This window comes from Thamnophis elegans, chromosome 1 (assembly GCF_009769535.1).
Source record: "Thamnophis elegans isolate rThaEle1 chromosome 1, rThaEle1.pri, whole genome shotgun sequence".
In the NCBI taxonomy this organism is placed as follows: domain Eukaryota; kingdom Metazoa; phylum Chordata; class Lepidosauria; order Squamata; family Colubridae; genus Thamnophis; species Thamnophis elegans.
The window spans coordinates 131,020,425-131,041,017 of NC_045541.1; the positions used below are offsets into that span (position 1 = coordinate 131,020,425).

Here is a 20,593-nt window from a genome sequence, read left to right on the forward strand (position 1 = left end):
AACTGCCAGACAGCCTTGGCCCTACCTCTGCCTCCAATGCAGAGCCCTCGTCTGAGCCTTCCCCAGCCTCCAGAACTGGCCCATGTTCCTCCCCAACCTCCTCCCTGTCCGACTCTGCGGCCAGCTCTGCTGGCGGACCACAACAGCCACAAATTTCACTTCAATTCCTATACATTTGAAAAATAAAATAAAATTACAATATTATTTCTGTTCCTTAAGCAGAATGCCAGGCACTCTCCTGGTGGGAAATCTCAAACCTTAATAGCTAATTATAAAGGATCAATCTATAACAATTTCCAATCTGACTATAGTTCCCCCAATCCTCTGTACTGCCTATAATATGCTTTCTAATCTCCTGAGAATAACATTCAGAAGCAGCCTTGCCAGGGATAAGAGCCCATTCTCCCACCTTCCCCTGGACACATTTTTAATTCTTGCACTCCTACTTGTAAAAGGTGGAATAGACAATTCTCTGGCATAAGCATTGGCACATACAGGTTAACAGCAGGACTGGAGCAAGTGGAAAACTTTAACCAGCCAAGATTTTGAGAAGCAAGGGCTAGGAAGAAACACAGTTCAAAAAAATTATGAAAAGATAAGAGGAGGAAGAATGACGAGAGCAGAGAATAAAAGAAAAAGAATATAGTTAAGTGTTAAGAGCAGCAAGAACAGTATTCAGCCTTCACTATAGTTCATTAGATAGTTAAATACAGACAAAAATCAAATGGGCCCCTTTATAATGTAAGTTACTGTACTTTCTTCTTCCTTTATTGCTTATTGAGAGTGAGGTGGCACAGTGGTTAGAAAGCAATACTGCAGGCTACTTCTGCTGACTGCTAGCTGCAGTCCAGCAGTTCAAATCTCACCAGCTCAAGGTTGACTCAGCCTTCAATCCTTCTTAGGTTGGTAAAATGAGTACCCAAATTGTTGGGGCTATGCTTAGAGAGGGCTGTAAAAGCACTATGAAGCAGTATATAAATCTAAGTGCTATTGCTATTGCTGTTAGGTCCAAATTGGAAAAGTACAAAGCAATATTTCCATTAAACCATGCAAAAGGCAGAGAAATGAAATGCCATAATTAATTACTACAGTTATAAGAAAAAAAATCACTTTATACTGTATTGACAAAAGAGAATCAACTTTAATACTGTCATCAATCCAAATGTATACAATCCAAATTCTCATCTAACTATATTTCTGCTATGTTTGAGCTGGCACTTCCTGTAATACTTCAAAGAGTTTATATTTGAGGTGTCTTGGGAACCAGTTGGAGCCTTTTAGGAATATTTATTTATGCAAGTTTATAAATTTAGTAAAAACAAATTTATTCGTATTATACATGTGGAATAAATAATATTTCAAAGTCTATATTACAGCAACACCTTTATTAAGGCAACTCAGATCCTGAAAATAGTATGCCAGCTTTTCAATTATTCAGAACATGCCTGCAACTTTGTCCCACATCTCATTTTAAGATCATGATGAAAATCATTACCTCAGGCTTTGATACTAAAAGTTCTCCTTGTCATTTTAATGCTTTGTTGAACATGTTGCTGATTTAGTATTTTTGTAGAACTTTAAATAGCTTGTTACGCTGTTTATGAATTTTAATTTGGTCAAATAAAAATATTGACAGTGGACTGAAAAATGGGATTAATTTGACATGAAATTAAAAAAAAACAATGTAGAGACATGCATGATAGTGATATATCAAAGAGTAGAACTGAAAGAGTGATTAGATGGACTTGATGAGATTTTTAAGTGAAGAAGAAATGTTTAAAGAATAAAAGCTGATGAAGGCATAACTGTTTGTATAAGTTATGAATAGATGAAATTAATATGGTCTGCAAGGGGGGAATAATGGGCAGAAGGAATATCCTTCAGGAACAGAAGAAGGATTGCTACTAAGATATTGATCAGATGAAGGCAGTTCAAGTCCAGGGCAGAACTGCAACCTAGAAAACAACTCAGACAAGACCCCACCAAGTTCTCGGGAAGATAAAGTGGGATGGGAAAGCACATTTAGACTTGCAAGATTTTGTTACATTAATAACATAATAAAAGTATATGGGTCTGCATTATTTGGTTTTTTAGTTTTGTCTGACATATAGAGAGGTATGAACAAATGTAGTGAATGTGACCTTGCATCAGTGACGTGCAGTGAGGTTTATGGCTGGTGAGGCACTGACACAAATTTTTTTAGACTTGTGGACTTCAACTTCCAGAATTCCACAGCCAGGCATGCTCAGTTCCGATTCAAAACCACAGCATTTGTTTTTCTCCTTTGTGAAATAAGTTTCCTTCTTTCTTTTTCTTCTCCCTTCCCTTCCTACCTCCCTCTCTCCCTCCCTCCCCTCTCTCAAACACAGACACACAGACACAGACACACACACACACACACACACAAAGTTGGATTGGAGGGAGTCAGGGAGATCACAGGAGGAGGGAGGAAGCCAATGAAAGAGCCATACTGGAGCACACACACTTTCCCCCAACCCCGGAAGGATCCAGCCCAGCTTCACTGATTACAGGTTTGAAAAGACAACGTGGCTCTGCCTGCAATCAAACTACGCTTGGGGAGGGAGAGCACTTCCCTCCAGCCTTTGCCCAAAGCCCCACACCAGGAGGATGAAGTTTGAATTTCTCCCCCTCCCTCCGACCCACACATACCTTTTCCAGCTGTTTCAGAGAGGATTTCAACTCTGCTCTTGCCTGCCATCGTGAAAAGTAAAAAATATAAAAGGAAAAAGGCAAGAGCTGAGGTCAGGCTGAGCTAGTTGCTGCCAGAGTCACCATGGATGACTCTGCTCAACTGTTTAAAAAAGCCTCTAAAAAAGCACCCTCTACAGGAGGAGGCAGGAGAACGACGTGCCTCATCTACATCAGGAATTTTTCAGCTTTTAACCCTTGCTTAACTCTGCTTGAGTGATCATAAAACTCCTAAAGTCAGACTAGATGAGGCATGTCGTTCTCCTGCCTTCTCCTGTAGAGAGCGCTTTTTAGAGGCTTTTTTAAACAGTTAAGCACTAAGCAGAGTCATCCACTGTGACTCTGGCAGCAACTAGCTCAGCCTGACCTCAGCTCTTGCCTTTTTCCTTTTACATTTTTTTTCTTTTCATGATGACAGTGGTGAGGCTCTGCCTCCCCTGCCTCCCCTGACTGCACGTCACTGCCTTGCATATATACAGGTGTGTGTGTGTGTGTGTGTGTGTGTGTGTGTTCCAGCATAACTCTGGAACACCTTGAGCAATTTTAACCAAACTTGGTACACAGATGACTTACTGTCTGGAGAAAAATACTGTGGGGGTAAGACACCCCCTAACACCTCTCGGTTTGTGTGTTCTGTTAAGATACAGCCTGTTGTGCCATACTGCCATACTGACTTCTACAGTACAGTGCAGTGGAGTTGCCATGATAACAGCTTCATGTTACTCCACAAGGGGGCTGCCTCTGGTAAGGGTAAAAATCCAACATTAGAAATTACATTCGGTCAGGGCCTTTTCCCCCTATAAATAAATACCTGGGAATGCCAGATTATCCGCTAGTTTTATAAGAAACATAGATAGCCCAATATCAACTACTAATAGATAACTACTACTCATAAGAACATATCTAAGGATCCCAAATAATACAACAAAAATCTATATTTACAAGTAATTAACTGTTATTTCTTTCGCTGAGCTGAAAGAAAAAGTAATGCAAAAACTTCAGAAGTCTCAACCTGGACTGGAGATTGTAGCTGTTCTGGTTTATTACATTGCTGAGAACTATGGCCTTTGCAAGCAGCAAGTGCTGGCTAGAAACACTAGAGAAATCAAGGGCTTCTTTACTGTTCCACTGTGACTTAGAAGACTGCTGAGTGTGGAAAGTTAAAAGCATGACTGGATGCAGAGATTAGAACAATGAACTAATAATGGACAAGTTGCTCTGATTTGCAGTGTAATTAACTGCATTCCCAATTCTACTCCATATGGTTAATGATTCCATCAGCATCTCCTTATGGGCCTATTTCCCTGTAAATCATGCCATACTTTTCCCTTCCTGATTAACATAGCAGGAGTAAATGGTCTAGCAGGAGGTTCTAGTTTACCAGATCCCATATTTAAAGCTTAAAAAAGAATAGGTGAAGTAATAGCCTAAGAGTGGGGAAAGGTTCCATAGGGAGCATCTAATGGAAGCTACAAAGTGGAGATATTTAGCACCATTCAGCTTTAGAGTAAGCCCTCTAGACTGAACCTCTTTAAGAGTTCAATCCTTGGAAAGTAATTGCCTGACAAGTAAAAAAATAGTTTGATTTTATCCCCTGAGTGTGGTCTAAGTTATGAAAAATGGCTTATCGTATTGCTGCTTCACTATTTTCACAGATTTTAATGTGATAATTGTTACTTGTCCACTTGTGGAGCTAATCAGAATCATACCTTTATTGAAAACTATTGATATGACTGCATCCTCCACATAAACTGTATTATTTTCTTCCCATTGTCAGTGTCTGTGATTTGAAATTCCTGTGTAAGCAGGAAACTACAAAAAGCTAGACAGCAGCTGTATTCACATACTGGTAATCCTTAACTTACTACTGAATAACAGAGTTGGAAGGGTCATTTGAGATCTTCTAGTTCTATACCCCTGCTCAGGCTATATAGTCCTATGCCATTACAGACAAATGATTATCCTATCTTTCTTGAAAACTTCCAGTGTTGGAGCATCCACAACTTCTGGAAGCAAGTCATTCCACTAATTAATTGTTCAAACTGTCAGGAAATTTCTCTTTAATTCTAGGTTGCTTCTCTTCTTGATTAATTTCCATTCATTGCTTCTTGTCCTGCCTTCAGGTGCTTTGGAGAATAGGTTGACTCCCTCTTCCTTGTGACAAACCCTGAGATATTGGAACACTGCTATCAGGTCACCCTTAATCCTTCTTTTCATTAAACTAAGGTAAAGGTAAAGGGTCCCCTCGGGAACCTTTACCTTTACCTGTGCTAGTCATTCCCAACTCTAGAGGGTGGTGCTCATCTCCGTTTCAAAACTGAAGAGCCAGCACTGTCTGAAGACGTCTCCGTGGTCATGTGGCTAAATGCTGAAGGCACACATAACACTGTTACCTTCCCACCAAAGGTGATCCCTATTTTTCTACTTGCATTTTTGCATGCTTTTGATCTGCTAGGTTGGCAGAAGCTGGGACAAGTAACGGGAGCTCATTCCATTACGCAGCACTAGGGATTTGAACTGCCGACCTTTCTGATTGACAAGCTCAGCATCTTAGCCACTGAGCCACCGCGACCCTTTCCTTTATTAAACCAGACATACCCAATTCCAGCAACCATTCTTTATATGTTTTAGCTTCCAGTCTCCTGGTTGCTTAGTGACTATTTGAGGTTATGACCTACCTGATAAAGGAAGCTTATGACCTGGATCCAAAATACTGACATGACCACACCTCAGACATTCAGCAGCACATCTGTATTAACAGCCATCTGCAGCATTCTACAGTCACGTGACTCTATCTTATGATGACTTTGCTGAAAACCAGCAATTCCAATTTTCAGAAAAACTATTCACATAGTGAACTACTGGTTTGCTTTTTACCATTGTAAAAACATCATAAACGGTTTTATGGCCGTATAACCATTATGGGCAGACCACCATTATGGTCATAACTTGAGGACCAGCTGTACTAAATTTGTTTCGAAAGATATTTGTGTTCATACAATGTAATAGAATTTAACTGATCAAAAAGGATTAGATTTATACAGGGGGAAAAACTAAGGTAAACTTTGCTCTGCAATGCTGCTGCTAGATTTTTAACTGACCTGTTTAAGTACTTTGTGCAAATATAGCCAAGAAGTATCATTACTAAATTCTGTTTTGTACTAATTCCTGCCTGAAAATCATGCTTAGTATGGTTACACTCATTATCTTACTTTTGGTTCTTGAATGTGAATTTTATAATAGGTGTGAACTGATCTAGCCAGGACAGCTCACTGATAAGGTAGTAGTAAGTAAATCTCCACCAGGTACAGCCACTAAAATTCCTAGGAATGCTGCAGCGCCATCACAAAATGTTTTGTACCTCATAACCATAATTATAACACAGCCAATGCTAACTGGAATGTCTAATCTGTGTAAAATTTCAAAAGCAAAAGAAACTCAGCTCCACCAGGTCCACAAAATGAAGCAAAATTGTATTGCTATCACTGTTCTAATATTTGGATATACTTTCTCAAATACATTCCAGATAGACAATGCTAAAGCAGATATGATAAAAACCATTCTATGACAAATTCTATCTGCATCAGCATAGAAACTCCAAATATACTTGGCTTGCAAAAACTTGCCATCTGTCTTCTATCCCATCCTTTGTTGGTCCATTCACTATTATCAATATAGAACTCCAAGCCCTTGAAACTTGGATTTTTGTTTTGCACCTTGTATATATTACGCAGTAGGTACAATTCCATATGCAATTCTGATAATAGCAGTTGTAAAAGTTTTATACTCACGTTTAATACATCGATTTGTTCTAGGAGCTGTTGTCCACCCTGAGCAGCAGTGTCCCCCGCAGACATTTGGTCTAAACAGTTACAAATGACAAGATTAATAACCTGAAACTTCCTGAAATCAAACCAAACCATTCAGCTATGACTACTTTTGTAAACTACTTTCTGCATTGAATCAGGGAATCAATTTGAATGCTGAAATCAACAGGATACTTTGGACTAATTTGGATTATTCCATAAATTTGTGTTATATAGAGAATTGTGTTTTTTTTTCTGAATCCAAATTGATCTGATTTGCTGAATCAAATCATAATTTGGAATTCTTTTATAAATTTGAATTGGCATTTGCACAATTAGTATATCCCACAAATTAATTTCCCAAAGGTGCTCTCTTCCATTCTTCTGAGAACATTATTGTTTGGCCAAAAAAAATGATTCAAATGAATATGTTAGTAAAAGTACATGCCCTCTATTATAGCATGACATTTATTTCACCCAGATACATGTATATTTCTGTATGTACTATTTGTTCAAAGAACCATGCCACTGTTCTAGGCTTCCCCCAAAAAGTACCAAGCAGATTCTTGGTCCCAACAAACCCCCTTTTATTAGACAAATGTGAATTTCTCACATTCACATTCAGCAAAAGCCTGGTAACCAGTCTTTCAAATATGAAGTTATGACCACAGACCTTATCTATCTTGGAAAGCTGCCATGTAAATATTTTCCAAATGTAGTGTGGAGGAAAGACTTGGCAAAGAGTCTCTGAGATTCACGGACAGATCTTCTTCACACTCCTGAAACGAACTAACGATCGAACAAACATATTGTTTCCTGCAAAAGTCCACTCCCCTTTCACTCCTCGTTTATTTCCTATGGGAGGGGACAATCACCATCTACTTGTAGCTTTGCTCCCAAGTCAACCCTGATTTCTTAGTTGTTCTTGTCTCCTGGCAGCTCTGTGCATGTGTACTCTAGGGACAGGCTCCAGCTGTTCCTCTGCCTCACTGCTTCTAGTGAAGGCAGCTGAGAATTGCCAGATGGCCTTGGCCCCACCTCTGCCTCCAATGCAGAGCCGTCGTCCGAGCCTTCCCCAGCCTTCAGGACTGGCCCATGTTCCTCGCCAACCAAGGTGAAGGTAATGATAAAGAAAGTTTCCTATTTCTCTAAATGGAGAGAAGAATACTTTGGCCTTCCAAAGGAAAGGAAAGCTCTAAATTGAATATATCATTACTCTCAAATATGTCTTAACTATTGCCATCTGAGAAAGAGAAAAATATATTTTTAAAATCTATTAAAATGCTGCAGTTTGGAAAACTCTATCAGGTTGCAATGTTTCGTCTCCCAGTGCACCTATTAACAATCTCAGTCTTTCTTCTCTTTCAAATGTGATGCTTGTAAATCCCTCCATTTTACAATTGTGGGTGACCCACAGTTTGAGAAATGCTGTACTTAGTCAAAACCAATCCAACTTTCACTTAGTCCAATGTATGAATCCAGGATTTTTCTCCTTTAGATGTATGTTGGCATGACCATATCATAAAGCAGTGTTTTTCAACCCCATACTGCCTGAGGAATTCTAAGAGTTGAAGTTATCTATTTTAAAATTGCTATATCCATCTTTCATACCAGACAAGATACTCAGCTTGGGTTGAGAGTGAATCACTGGTTCAAAGTTTCCCCAGTGAGTTTCCATGCCTAAGAGCAAACTAAAAGCTGAGTTTATCCAGCATATTATACCACATTAACCAACATAGCCTCCTATTCCTCATGTTGGATTTGCTAATTCGATTGTTATAAATTTGTAACAAATGACTTACAAAGGAAGAAAACACTTCCCATTCAAGCTCAGATTGTTGGCATAATCTGACAGATTTCCATAGGCAGCACTACTCACCCTGCCCAGAAAACAGACCTAGTTGTAAACCACTGAGAGACATTGGCAGTACATCAAGTTAAATAAAAATTAAAACCCCTGACTAAAGAAGTCAACTCCTGCTGACTTCATGCTAGAGACTTGATGTTCCAAAGGGAATGAACTCCAGAATTTTGGCAAATTTACTAACCCCTCATGCTCCTTGAAAGAAAAGCTACATTGCTAACACCTGATTATTCTCTTTAGTATTAAATACATTTAGAGATTGGGTTTTCATTGCTAAGATTTTACCTTAGAACAGTATCTTCTGGGGAATGGTCTTTTTTTTCTGAATTAAGTCTGGAAGCACACAAACCTGACAATAGTTCAAGTTTTTTAGAATAATAATAAAAAAAACCTAGCATGTATAAAAGGAAATCATGCTAAGTGCACCTCCTATTTCAAGTAAGCAATAGTGATTTATACAGAGAGATGACAATTTAATAAATCTTAACCCAGGTTGGAGAACTACATGTATTTTTTTTTAAAAGGTTGAATGCCAAAGAGCCTTATCTATTGCCAGCACACACATATATATACACACATGTGTGTGTGTGTGTGTGTGTATGTATGTATGTATGTATGTATGTATGTATGTATGTACCAGCACAAATCAGCACCAATCTACCAATCATGATACAGCCACACATCCAATCAATCCACTTGCTGAAATGGGGCCAGCACTTCTCAGACCCCCACCAAGGTTTATAGAAAGACAGCAGCTCTGACCACGCTTTAAGCCCAAAACCCAGCCTGAAGATGGCGAGTGAGACCTCGCCGAAACATTGCCAAGACAATCTCAATTTTACATGGGAAAAGACCTGAATATGACAAGACCAGCATACCTACACACATGAAAATCTACAAATATATGTATGTATGTATGTATGTATGTGTGCGTATGTGCGTGTGTGCATGTGTGTGTGTGTGCGTATGTGCATATGTGCATATGTATATATGTATGTATGTTTTTGTAGATTTTCACGGGTGTAGGTATGCTGGTCTTTTTGTATTCAGGTCTTTTCCGAGGTCTCACTCGCCATCTTCAGGCTGGTGTTTTCAGCTTCATGTTTGTGTGAGTAAAGTGTGGTCAGAGTTGCCATCTTTCTATAAATCTTGGTGGGGTGTGTGGAGTGCTGGCTTTCTTTCAGTAAGTGGATTGATTGGCTGTGTGGTTGTATCATGATTGGTAGATTGGTACTGATTGGTGCTGGCTGCGTGTCTGTTGTTGTTTTGTGTTGTAACATCCTGGGTGGTGGGTGGGGCTCATTTGTTGACTAGGGCTGGTTTCCAGATGTCTGGTAGGTGGGAGGAATTATCATGTTTATTCATGTTGTGGGGGTGTTTCTCTATTTCGATGGCTTCCATAATTATTCTCTTGTTGAAGTGTTCAGTTTTGGGGTTTAACCTGGTTCCTTCAAAATTAATTTCATGTCCTTTAGTTTTAAGGTGCTGGAAAAGGGAGGAAGTTTTTTCTTTTTTTCTTACTGCATTCTTGTGTTCAGCGATGCATGCATTTATTCTCCTGTTCGTTTGTCCTATGTATGTTGCAGGGCAGGTTTTGCATGGTATTTCATAGACTCCTGTGTTTTCTAGCTGGATTTTGTCTTTGGGGTTTCTTAAGATGTTGGCTATTTTTTGGTCAGTGTTGAAGGCTGTCTTGATATTGTGTTTGTGGAGAATTTTGCTGATTTTATCTGTGGTGCCTTTGATGTAAGGGAGGAGGGCAATGTCCTGTTCTGTGTCTCGATTTTTGGCAAGAGTCTCCCTTTGGATTAGGTTGGTAATTGTTTTTCTTTGGAATCCGTTGGAGATTAATAAGTTTGTGAGAGTGTGTAATTCAGTTTTCAGGTGGTCTTTGTCAGCTAGGCATTTGGTTCTGGAGATGAAGGTCTTCGCTACAGAGTTGATCTCTGCAGGGTGGTGATGCCTCCCACCTACCAGACATCTGGAAACCAGCCCTAGTGAACAAACGAGCCACACCCACCACCCAGGCCGTTACAGCACAAAACAACAACAGGCACACAGCCACTGTTCCCTCTAAGGTGCGCGCCTGCGCGGCCGCGCACATCGCTAGAAACCTCCGCGCAGAGATTTCTAACTGCCGCGCAGAGCTTTCTACCAAAGCAAACGTGGGGAAGTCCTTTGCAGGCAGCTAGAACTGGCCGCCTGCAAAGGACCTCCCCAGACTTGTTTTGATGAGCCGCCTGTGGCAGTGGTGCCTCTCTCTCCACGCGGAGCACCTGAGCTGGCCCCCGCGTTATCCCTCCCCCTTCCTCCTCTGCCGTGCTTTTGAGGCCGCGGGAGCTAGTAGGAAAGCGGCGGAGGTGGAGGCGATGGCAGGGATAACCCAGAGCCCAGCTGAGGTGCTCCGAGCAGAGGGGGAGGCACCACCGCCGCTGCTTTGCCGGTGAAGGAGAAGGAGCAAGAGGACTGGCGGCTTTGAAATGGTCCCGCCGGCTGCAGATTTGATTCAGCGTAAGCAGGGGCCGAACACATGCTGAGCCGACTTTGCGCAGTGAGGCGGAGTAATTCAACCCCCCCCAAAGAACACGTGTCTCTGTGTGTGTGTGAGAGAGAGAGAGAGAGAGAGAGAGAGAGAGAGAGGGAGAGAGAGAGTGTGTTGGATCAAAATTGGTGGCCAAAGGAGTGGAAGGAAGGAAGGAAGGAAGCCCTGCCCCCTGTGAAAAAAACTGAAGATGGAGCAGTGAATGAATAAGCCATAAAAGCAACAAACAGTTAATGCGTAAGTAAGCTGAGGAGGAAGTTCTCAACTAAGGAAGCAATATTAGAAAGAAATATAAAAAGCTCAATATGCCAAAACACTTATTTTAGTCTTCATTTAATTACTTGTATTGTAGTCTGATGTAACATCTTTTTAAAGTTAACATTAGTTAGAAAAGATAGGGTACAAAACTTAAATAATAAAAAAAAATCTACATTCATTTTGAAAAATAAATGCAATACTTGATTAATTTCATATCTTTATTTAAAATAGTTTTGTCATGGCATATCATTTTATTGACTCAGTTGCAAATGATGTGGATGTTGTATCTGATTCTGAGGCATATATATTCTTAAGTAACATAACATATAGCATATTGTCCAAACTTGCTAGACTATTTAATTGATCTTATTACTTTAAAGGGGGAGAGTTTCATGATAAATTATTTTATTACATTTATGTTGTATTTATATATTATATTTATTACATTTATATTCCACATTATATATTTGTATTGTTATTTTAGTGTTTATTGTCAATTTTGATAGATATATTGATATATCAATACTGATTTTAATCATACTAAATAACAATTACTGCTATTATTTATCAGCATTAAATATTTACATTTTTAATATCGAGTTAGTCATATTTTAGAATAATAGGATTATCTTTTAATAGGATAATTGGCAAAATCTAATTCAAATGTGATGGGTTGCATTCCAAAGGAATGTGAGAGGACAGGTTGCCTGCAAAATGCCAGGACCCAGGACCTGTTGGTGCCATGTCTCTCTCTAGCCAGTCTAATGATCTAAAAGCTGAGCAGAAGTCTTTTTTTTTTCAGGGTGAGCGGAAAAGTATAGTGTTTGAGTAGCACATTTTCATGCCTGGCATTCATCAGGCTGAAACCTCACTCACAATTGGTGCTTGGCGCTTGGAATGTTGCGCAAATGTCCAGCAGACGAGACAGAAGTTCAAACTGTTGCTCTCTTAGGTGCTCAGGCATGAAACTGTGCCGCTCAAACACTATACTTTTCTGCTCACCCTGAAAAAAAATTAGAGGGAACATTGCACACAGCCAGCACCAATCAGCACCAATCTACCAATCATGATACAGCCACACATTCAATCAATCCACTTGCTGAAATGGGGCCAGCACTCCTCACACCTCCACCAAGGTTTGTAGAGGGATGGCAGCTCCGATCACTCTTTAAGCCCAAAACACCAACCTAAAGATGGCGAGTGAGATCTCGCTGAAACATTGCCAGGACAATCTCAATCTTACATGGGAAAAGACCAATAAGAACAGCATACCTATACCCGTGAAAAACTACGGGGTGTGTGTGTGTGTGTGTGTGTGTATATATACATACACACACACACACACACACACACACACACACACACACACACACACATATATATATATATATATATATATATATATGTTATATTTATGCTGATAAATAAAGGGAGACTAACAAAAAGGCAACAGTAAAAAATATTGGGTTTCTGTCTGGATGGTCTCTTATGACGAGCCGAAGACAGAGAGTGGAAGTGTGACCTTCCTCCCATATTTGGGCATACCAGGGGTTGTGACATATATATATATATATATATATATATATATATATATATATATATATATATATATATATATATATATATATATATATATATATATGTGTGTGTGTGTGTGTTTTTTATTTTTTTTTAAATTTGTGCTGATAATAAATAAAGGGAGACTAGTATAGATCTATTTCAAGCTATTTAGCTCTCATCAGCTAGCCATACCCTTACTGGGATTTGAACCATACCCTTACTGGGATTTGAAATGGCTAGCTGATGAGAGCTAAATAGCTTGAAATAGATCTATACTAGTCTCCCTTTATTTATTTATCAGCACAAATTTAAAAAAAACACAAATATAACAAAGGCAACAGTAAAAATATTGGGTTTCTGTCGTGATGGACTCTTGTGACGAGCCGAAGGACAGATGATGGAAGCAGTTAGCTTCCTCCCATAATTGGGGCTTACCAGGGGTTGTAAAAAATCTAATATATATATATATATATATATATATATATATATATATATATATATATATATATATATATATATATATATATATATATATATATATAAATTCTAGCTGTGAATGTAGCAGCTCCAGAGCAAAGGCAAACTATTATGTTTAAATGAAGGCTTGGATGAAGCCTGAAGTTTACCTTTTTAAAATTATTTATTCCAGTTATACTTGTCTTTCTACTCAATTTCTAGCCCTGACTAACAAATAAACCCAATAAAATATATATCCAAATAAAGTGTTTTTCATTTGTAAAGTACATATCCATATAAATCTTCAAAAACCTTAACAAAATGCACATCATACATGAAACTTCTCCAACAGAGCTCAGAATTAGAAAACTACATTACCTTGGCTACTATTGACTAGACGAAAAGGAAATGTCCATTTTACTGAGGGTGGGAGAGCAAAGGACTTTTCCATTTCTGGTGCTTTTAACAGGGCTCTGACAGTGGCCCTATGCTGAAATCCATGGAAAGCTAAAGCAACTGTTGGTTTTCCTTAGTCTACACCAAACTTCTGAGCATCTGTTTACAGTTAAATAATTTTCTCAACGTTTGTGTGACTTGAACAGTGTGTGGTTTTTGTTGCCTCAGAAAGAATGCAAAATAAATTCCTGCTGCTTTGAGGTTCACCACATATTTACAGCTTAAAGAAGAGTGATGCTCCTAGAAGAAGTTAACAAGCTGAGCTGCCTTTATGGCATGTTCAGCTCCGAATGTCTGCTTAGCAATACAGATGGCAAGATAGCAAAGTTCCACTTGGCTCCAATTGTTCTTCCAGAGCAGGGAATGGAACAGCTCCTACCCACCTGTGCTTTTCCAGATGAAACAGCTTCCTAGTCCTTTTGGGGAAGGGAGGAGAGAATTAGTTCCATTTTTTTTAATACTTAAAAAGTAGGCCTATATAGAAAGAAGTGGATGAAGAGCTATGGCCCTGTGGCAGCCTTTACTATACATTTATTTAGGTTGGTTAAGCAGTTGATCAGTGGCTAAGACACTGAGCTTGTCGATCAGAAAGGTCAGCAGTTTGGCAGTTCGAATCCCGAGCGCCGCATAACGATGTGAACTCCAGTTACTTGTCCCAGCTTCTGCCAACCTAGCAGTTTGAAAGCATGCAAAAATGCAAGTAGAAAAATAGGGACCACCTTTGGTGGGAAGGTAACAGCGTTCTGTGCACCTTTGGTGTTTAGTCATGCCAGCCACATAACCACAGAGATGTCTTCGGACAGCACTGGCTTTTCGGCTTTGAAACAGATGAGCATCATCCCCTAGAGTCGGGAACGACTAGCATATATGTGCGAGGGGAACCTTTACCTTTAAATATGACTAGTTTGGCCCTCAAAGTGGACACCTGGTTTCTGAATATTCCTCATGTAAACTGATGTACAGGTAAGAAACAAGGATTATCAGATATACAATTGAAGAGCATTGAAGCTGAGGGACATTTGTGAAGATGACATTGACTGGATTCATATGCTGCACATATTGTGCTGTTTGTTTGGTTCTAGCTTTGTATAATGGATAAACCAACCCATGTACTGTAGTTTGTAAGTGTCAATTTACATCTTAGCATTATATATAAAATTGTCACTGTGGTTTAACAATCCAAGGTTAAAATATCAATATTAGTGCAGTAACATAGTTTTGTTATGATTATGGTGTGTGTGTATGTATGTATATGTATGTATGTATGTATGTATGTATGTATGTATGTATGTATGTTGTATTTGTGCTGATAAATAAATAAAGGGAGATATATTTCATAACAATATATATATAATCCCTCTCCCTACATCATAGGTTCTGTCCTCTTCTATGTAGCTATTATTTTTGAAATAAAAACAATTTGATCCAATAAGCTTTTCCAAATATAAATGAAACAGTCAGATGACTCAGATTAAGACTGATTATAAATGTAACAATTAAAGGTACTGGACTAGAAGCTGTAACATCAAGTTCAAGCCCTGCCTTAGGCATGAATGCCAACAGAGTGACTTAGGGGCAGTCCCTCTCAAGCCTAGCAAGAGGGCCTTTTCAAAAAGTTTGCTGTGGTTATAAGTGCTGTTTAAATAGTAGGCTGTCATAATAAATATACAGATTCTTTATAAATTTGCAAGAAATGTAGATAACATTTGTATGGACTTTTGAAAACAAATAAGGTTTTAAATAGATTGAAAAAGTGAGAAATGGTGCAGAACTGAAATTGATAGTTTCCTCCTTCTATAATTCTCAGATTATATGTCCTTCCTGCAAAGGACATTAAAGTGGTTCACTTTCTTTCATTCATATTCCCTTTCAGGCTTGATCTGAACATCCTTGGATCCATCAATTTGAGATCCCCATCTGGTGCAATGTGTGGTACATAAATTTGAGTCTATGTTTTCCTTTACCACATTTGTCTTTAAATTAAATGAAAAATAGGTTTTTTTGTAAACTCCATGTAGTAAAAACCAAGGTTTCTAAAAACAGCTGTTAAACCCACATGAGGTTCATACCCAAGCAGAACATCAATGACACATTACATCAAAACACCTGACAGACCACATTTCCCCCTAAGATGTATTGAATGAGCCTCAGTGAAAAGAGCTTTGCTTTGATCTGTCTGATTACATCTGTGTTTCTCAACCTTGGCAATTTAAGATGTGTGGACTTCAACTACCAAAATCCCCCAGCCAAGTTGCCAAGGTTGGGAAACATTGGGTAAGATAATCCAATAGATTCTTTGACACTTTGCATTCTGAATTATCATGATGGTATTAATATTAATTAGTATTAAATAAAGACATTTATATTCATTTTCTATACGAATGTGTGTTCTTTCTAAAACATTCTTATTTTTGAAAAATATTTTTTTTAATTTACACCTAATTTATGGTTAATCTCTCCACAAGCTTTAGTAAAGCAACCACATCTATAAAAATTGTCCCATCTGGATTTTTATATTCTAGGTACAGTTAACCCTTAAACTAGGTCCCTTGACTTTCAAATTATGTTTTTAAGAAATATTTAAAATAATGAATTGGAGAGCTATATCTCAATCAAACACTTTGTACTTTCCAGATATTATAGGCAAGCTTGCTTATTCATGTATCATGTTTATTTATCATGGTTTTTTTTTAAAAAAAAAAACCTAGACTTGGAAGAAATCTTGTATGAAATTTCAACAGACAAAAAAAAGTTGTTGATCTTTGCAATGCAAACTCAGCCTTCCCTGACTGAGGTTTCTTCCAATATCCCACCTTCAATTTTGCAAATTCCCAGCAATAGGCATAAATAGTTTGCATCCAAGAGCAAACAGATTTGGGGGGGGGGGAATGTGCTATAAGTGACTTTTAAATTTTAGTTTAGCCAATCTTGTAAACATAATTATTTTGGTTTGGAAACTAGTTTATGGTTAGCATGATATATAAACCTAGCCAATTGTGGTTTATTCAACAAACCATTATTAAAATAAACCATGCAAGCATGTAAATTTTGGATTTAGCCACTGAACTATGGGAAAGAAAGACTATAAATTTATAACAGGAACAGAAGGGGACAAAAAAATATCCTGTCCTCCCAGTCCTAAAAAAGAGGGCAAATCCATAATACTAACCTAAGAGAGACAATAGCACTAATACATCACATCACATGTATGTATGCAAGCCAAAAGGAGAAGTAAGTGTATACCTACATATCTATTCCTGCTAGACAAGACATGAGACTGATTTATTTGAGCAACAAACCATGATTACCAACACCTTTTGCATTCTTTTTAAACTTCACACATAGCCCCACTTAGCCATTCCACTAAACCCAGCACAATGTGGCTTAGTTTACCACTGCAAACCATAATTCAATCATCATAAACCATGGAATTTCTCTCTTGTTTATTCCAATGGGAATAAACAAGGCCTCATTATGCTAAATTTGCGTGAAGTAACCAACAGAAAATAAGATTTGGGTGGCTGACAGCAGCTCCATTCAAGTGGAAGAATCATTGGGTAACTAAGGTCACCCAGCTGACTTTCATGGCTAAGGTGGGACTAGTTTAATTTGCTTTTTAGGTCCCAAATGAGTTGCAAATGTGGATAACAGCTTAAGTTTAAATCATTTAGATTCTGATACAGCAGGTGGCTTGCAAAGACCTCAGCAACAGTATTTTTTACTATGTTGTTCTGTGAAATAAATTGGCATTTTCTAGGTTGCATTTGTGCCTGGATGATTCTGAACAAACTGGTAAGCTCTAAAATCAGAATATGTTTAAAACTGATACGGAGATAAGCAAAGAGTGCTCAGATCTCCCAAGTACCTTATATGACAACTGCTGGTTGCACTTACCCTACCATCCGGCCTCTGGCAGTCTGCACTTGTGGGGCTGTTCGTGGTTGTGGTCCATTCCGAACAGGATTCACCAATGGTGTTCTTTGCTGGAGAGTCCAGCTTGGACCTCTACTCAAAGCACCAGTGTTCCTTCTAGGATTGCTGCTCTGAGATCTCACATTGGTGAGAGATGGGAGTTTGTGGACTGCTGGAGCAGAATTTTGTTTTCGAAATTCCCTCCCTGCTGGATTTCTCATCCGGGCATTAGCGGCAGCATTTGTCTGAGGAGTTACAGGAACATGATCCAATGTAGAAGAAGAGCCATGTACCGGGAACAAACTGTGCACTTTAGTTCTTGGCCCAAACCTGCCTTGGTTCTGCTGAAATCTTAACTGCGTCATCTCCCTGTTCCCAGCATCTGTCCTGAAAGAAGGATATTGATCCAGACGACGCCCAGCAAGGTCTCTCTGACACTCTACAACCCCCATAAAAAGTGCAATGGTTAAGGGGAGAAAACTGTTCCAGGAATTCCTCATGGTTTCTATCCAAGAGGAAAACTCTTGTTGGATTAATAGGGTCATACACCAAATACAATTGGACTTTGGAGAAAAGTCCCCTCAGCAAAATCCCTCTGGTGCATTTCAGAGCCAATCACATCTTCAGGTACATCCCAAAGAGGCTTCAATAATACCTGCTGTCTAGATGGAAAAGCCAGGCTCAAAGGAGCAACAGCACAGATCTTCCTGAACCAGGAGCAACAGTTCCCTGCCTTAGAGTTCTCCCCTCACTCTCTCTCAGTGGCTGTCAGAGTGCGTAGTATTCTTTGCAGACAGCTCCAAGCACCTTCTCCTTTGCCTCTTGCCCGGCTCTGGATAGGATGGGCAATTTTATTTTTGGAAACCTCCCCCTTTTGACTCTTTTTTGATACTGACATCGTCCCTGTTCAGAAGACACGCTCAGTAATACACACACCCCTTTACAAAACACATTCCAGCAACACCCACTTTGGCAGAGGGAAACAAATTGCAAGACAGAAATATTAACTCTTGAGCAACCAGGGAATCCCATTCACAGCCTGTGCAAAAAGTTGGTGTGCTTTGTTTCTTTCTCCCCCCACCCCCCCATTCCTTATATACACCTCCCAAACTCAACAGGGTCTCTGGGTAAGCTTTCTTAGCAGAAGCACATGTTCAGATTTTTATGCACAACTTTAACCAAGCAGAAGTGAAATAGATGCAGACACAAATAGATATATGATACATGGGAAAAAAGTAATTGCCTCTGTACTACAACCTGATGCCAACCACTACATATATTAGATATAGTGCAGAACAGGGATTGGGCAAGCTGAACGTGGCTGCTGCTGTGTTGCAATATTTTCAGGGAGGGCTTATTTTCAGAAAAACAGGGTAGTACCAGGGCCATGAAACTTTTTTTTCCTTTGAAGAACAGATCTTTCCTTCCTTCCTTTGCTAAATGCCTATGTTTAATCTTTAGAAATTTTGTTTTATTAATGTAATGGCTTATGAAGTTTGAAAATTTACAGAGCTATGTTTTTTGGATACTATTGGTGTCCATGAATTTTCAACCTGGCTTTGTGGTTTAAATACAGTCCAATAATTGGTGTGAAGTTAATGTTAACATTTTGTTTTATGCTAATCTGCTATGGACTGATTTTTCTCATTGTCTGCAGAATCTGGACTGGAATCTGCCAAAAAAGAGAGAAGCTTTTAATAGTTTGCTCTACTCTGAACCCCATCGACCCTCTATCTGCAGTAGAAGTCCATGTTTCTTATGCCAATGCCAGCTTCTCTCCTTTTCCAAACAGCAGGATTGAGATGGCCTGAGTCTAAGAGCAATGATAAGTGTAAAGAGCTAAAGCCATTCCTCTCTCTAGCTCTATGTTATGATACCAAGCCAATTATGACCCATGCTGGCACAGTGGTTAGAGTGCATACTGCAGGCTACTTCTGCTAACTGCCAGCCGACTGCAATGTGGCAGTTCAAATTGCACCAGGCTCAAGGTTGACTCAGCCTTTCAGCTTTCTGAGCCAGATTGCTGGGGGCAATATGCTGACTCTGTAAAGCGCTTAGAGAGGGCTGTAAAGCATTGTAAAATGGTATATATGGTATTTTTCAGACTATAAGATGCTCCAAAGTATAAGACACACCTAGCTTTTGGGGAGGAAAACAAGGGAGGAAAAAATCTGCCTCTGCCTCCCAGCATTTTGCCTCCTTACAGCAAACGGCAAAGAGCAGCTTCAGCACAGCCTGATTTAGCACAAACAGCTGATTGTGGGTTTGATTGGCCTCCTGGAATATCTCCTATTGCTGTTCTAAGCTGCAGGGATCCCAGCCGCCTATCTACACCATCAGCGGCCATTACTGCTGCCACCTAATGCCACCTCCACGTGACCCATTTTTTGCCTCCATGCATCCCGTTTCAGTCTCCGCATTTCAGAACCCACTTTTGGCTTCTGTACATCCCATTTTCAGCCCATTCCAGCTGGTGGGATTGCTGCCTTCTATCCCTGCCATCTGAAATGTGCCAAAAATGGGACATATGGAGACTGAAACAGGATGCATGGAGGCCAAAAATGGGGCATGTGGAGGCAGAGATAGGTGGCAGCGGTAATGGACGCCGATGGTGCTGATGGGTGGGGGCAATCCCCACAGCCTGGAACAGCTGATAGGAGGAATTCCAGGAGGCCAATCAAACCCCCAATCAGCTGCTTGTGCTAAATCAGGCTGTGCTGAAGCTGATGAGGCTGTTTGCTGTTTGCTGCAAGGAGGCAAATTGCTGGAAGGCAGAGGCCAAATGATGGGGGCCGGTGGGTGGGTGGGGCTTTGGCAACATTCTCTGTATAAGACACACAGACATTTCCACCCACTATTTTTTTGGAGAGGGAGTGTATCTTATACTTCAAAAAATACAGTAAGTCTAAGTGCCATTGCTATTGCTATAAGCTACAATGGCTTGCATGGGTACAGTTTTTTGGTCTGTATATAGGTAGAAATAGAGCTTGCTGGTTTTCGCTTGTAGAACAAACTAGAACAACTTTTCAA

The 20,593-nt window shown here is 39.5% G+C and overlaps 1 protein-coding gene across 1 annotated transcript in view; it reads right to left on the minus strand.

The window, feature by feature from the left end:
• The window catches only part of LTBP2 (latent transforming growth factor beta binding protein 2), a 110,864-nt gene extending 92,462 nt beyond the window's left edge, over positions 1–18,402 (minus strand). The window contains exons 1-2 of the mRNA XM_032238283.1: positions 17,546–18,402; positions 6,501–6,571 (exon numbers count right to left, since the gene is read on the minus strand). Coding sequence (XP_032094174.1) covers positions 6,501–6,571; positions 17,546–18,108 — 634 coding nt within the window. The 5' untranslated portion in view covers positions 18,109–18,402. The remainder of the gene's footprint in view (positions 1–6,500; positions 6,572–17,545) is intronic.
• Positions 18,403–20,593: the final 2,191 nt, after the last annotated feature.